At 30.2% G+C, this 1,143-nt stretch overlaps 1 protein-coding gene across 1 annotated transcript; it reads right to left on the bottom strand.

Moving 5' to 3' along the window:
- Positions 1–342: 342 nt before the first annotated feature.
- LOC113912026 (UPF0729 protein C18orf32 homolog) lies at positions 343–575 on the bottom strand. The gene is given in 2 exon segments (XM_035723195.1): positions 343–526; positions 528–575. Coding segments are annotated over 2 exon segments (231 nt in total). The 3' UTR covers position 343.
- Positions 576–1,143: the final 568 nt, after the last annotated feature.

Raw genomic sequence — 1,143 nt, 5'->3', positions numbered from 1 at the left:
AAAATAAAAATAAAAATAATGCAAGCTTTTGGCAAAAATGTCAAACAGTATAGAACAGTACTTTATTATTTTTTACAAATAATATTTTATAAAATAAAATTATAAAATATTTTATTTTATAAAATATTTTTATAAAATAATTTTATAAAATAAAATTTATTTAAAATTTATAAATAATTTTTTAAAAATATAAATACCATGTATTTCCCGATTAGTATCAAATAAGTAAGCTATCTATCCCAAATTCTGGTCTCAGAGAAAAAGGTCAGAGACAATCACAAGCAAAGTGCTTCATATTATCATGTCCATTTTTAAAACAATGAGATCCTTTGGAAAAATCACTTCAGTCTTTCTTTTTATCAGAGATTTCTGTTGGTCCTTTTGTTGGTAATCCATTTATGTCTGCGTCCTTACAGTCTACCTTGCCTTTGTTTTTATCATGGGATTCTCGAAGAGCTTTTCTAGGCCACATACGACTAACAAAGGGGGAAATCAGAGGATATATGTATGGCTCCAGGAATTTTTTTGTAGATCCAGAGCAGAATCGGAATGACGATGCAAGGAATGCACACCATCCTCCGAGGCTGGAGTTCCTGAACGGCCGTGACCACGGGTCCGAATGTAAATGTCCGCACTCTATAAATAATTTTTATAAATTTTATAAGTTTATTTTATACAATTTTATTAAAAAATTGTATAAAATAAAATTGTATAAAATAAAATTGTATAAAATAAAATTATAAAATATTTTATTTTTATAAAATAAAAATAAAATAAAAATAAAAATAATGCAAGCTTTTGGCAAAAATGTCAAACAGTATAGAACAGTACAAAGAATAAAGCACCAACAAACTAGGAGCCAAAGATAACTACTGTTAACATTTTGGTAAACACCCTCCCAAGGATCTCTCTCTTTTTTTTTTAAATTTTTTATTGTTATGTTAATCACCATATATTACATAATTTGTTTTGGTGTAGTGTTCCATGATTCATTGTTTGTTCATAACACCCAGTGCTCCATGCAGAATGTGCCCTCCTCAATACCCATCACCAGGCTAACCCATCCCCCCACCCTCCTCCCCTCCAGAAACCTGTTTGTTTTTCAGAGTCCATCATCTCTCCTGGTTCTTCTCCCCCTCTGAC

Source organism: Zalophus californianus, chromosome 12 (assembly GCF_009762305.2).
Source record: "Zalophus californianus isolate mZalCal1 chromosome 12, mZalCal1.pri.v2, whole genome shotgun sequence".
In the NCBI taxonomy this organism is placed as follows: domain Eukaryota; kingdom Metazoa; phylum Chordata; class Mammalia; order Carnivora; family Otariidae; genus Zalophus; species Zalophus californianus.
This window is presented reverse-complemented; position numbering and strand designations above follow the sequence as displayed.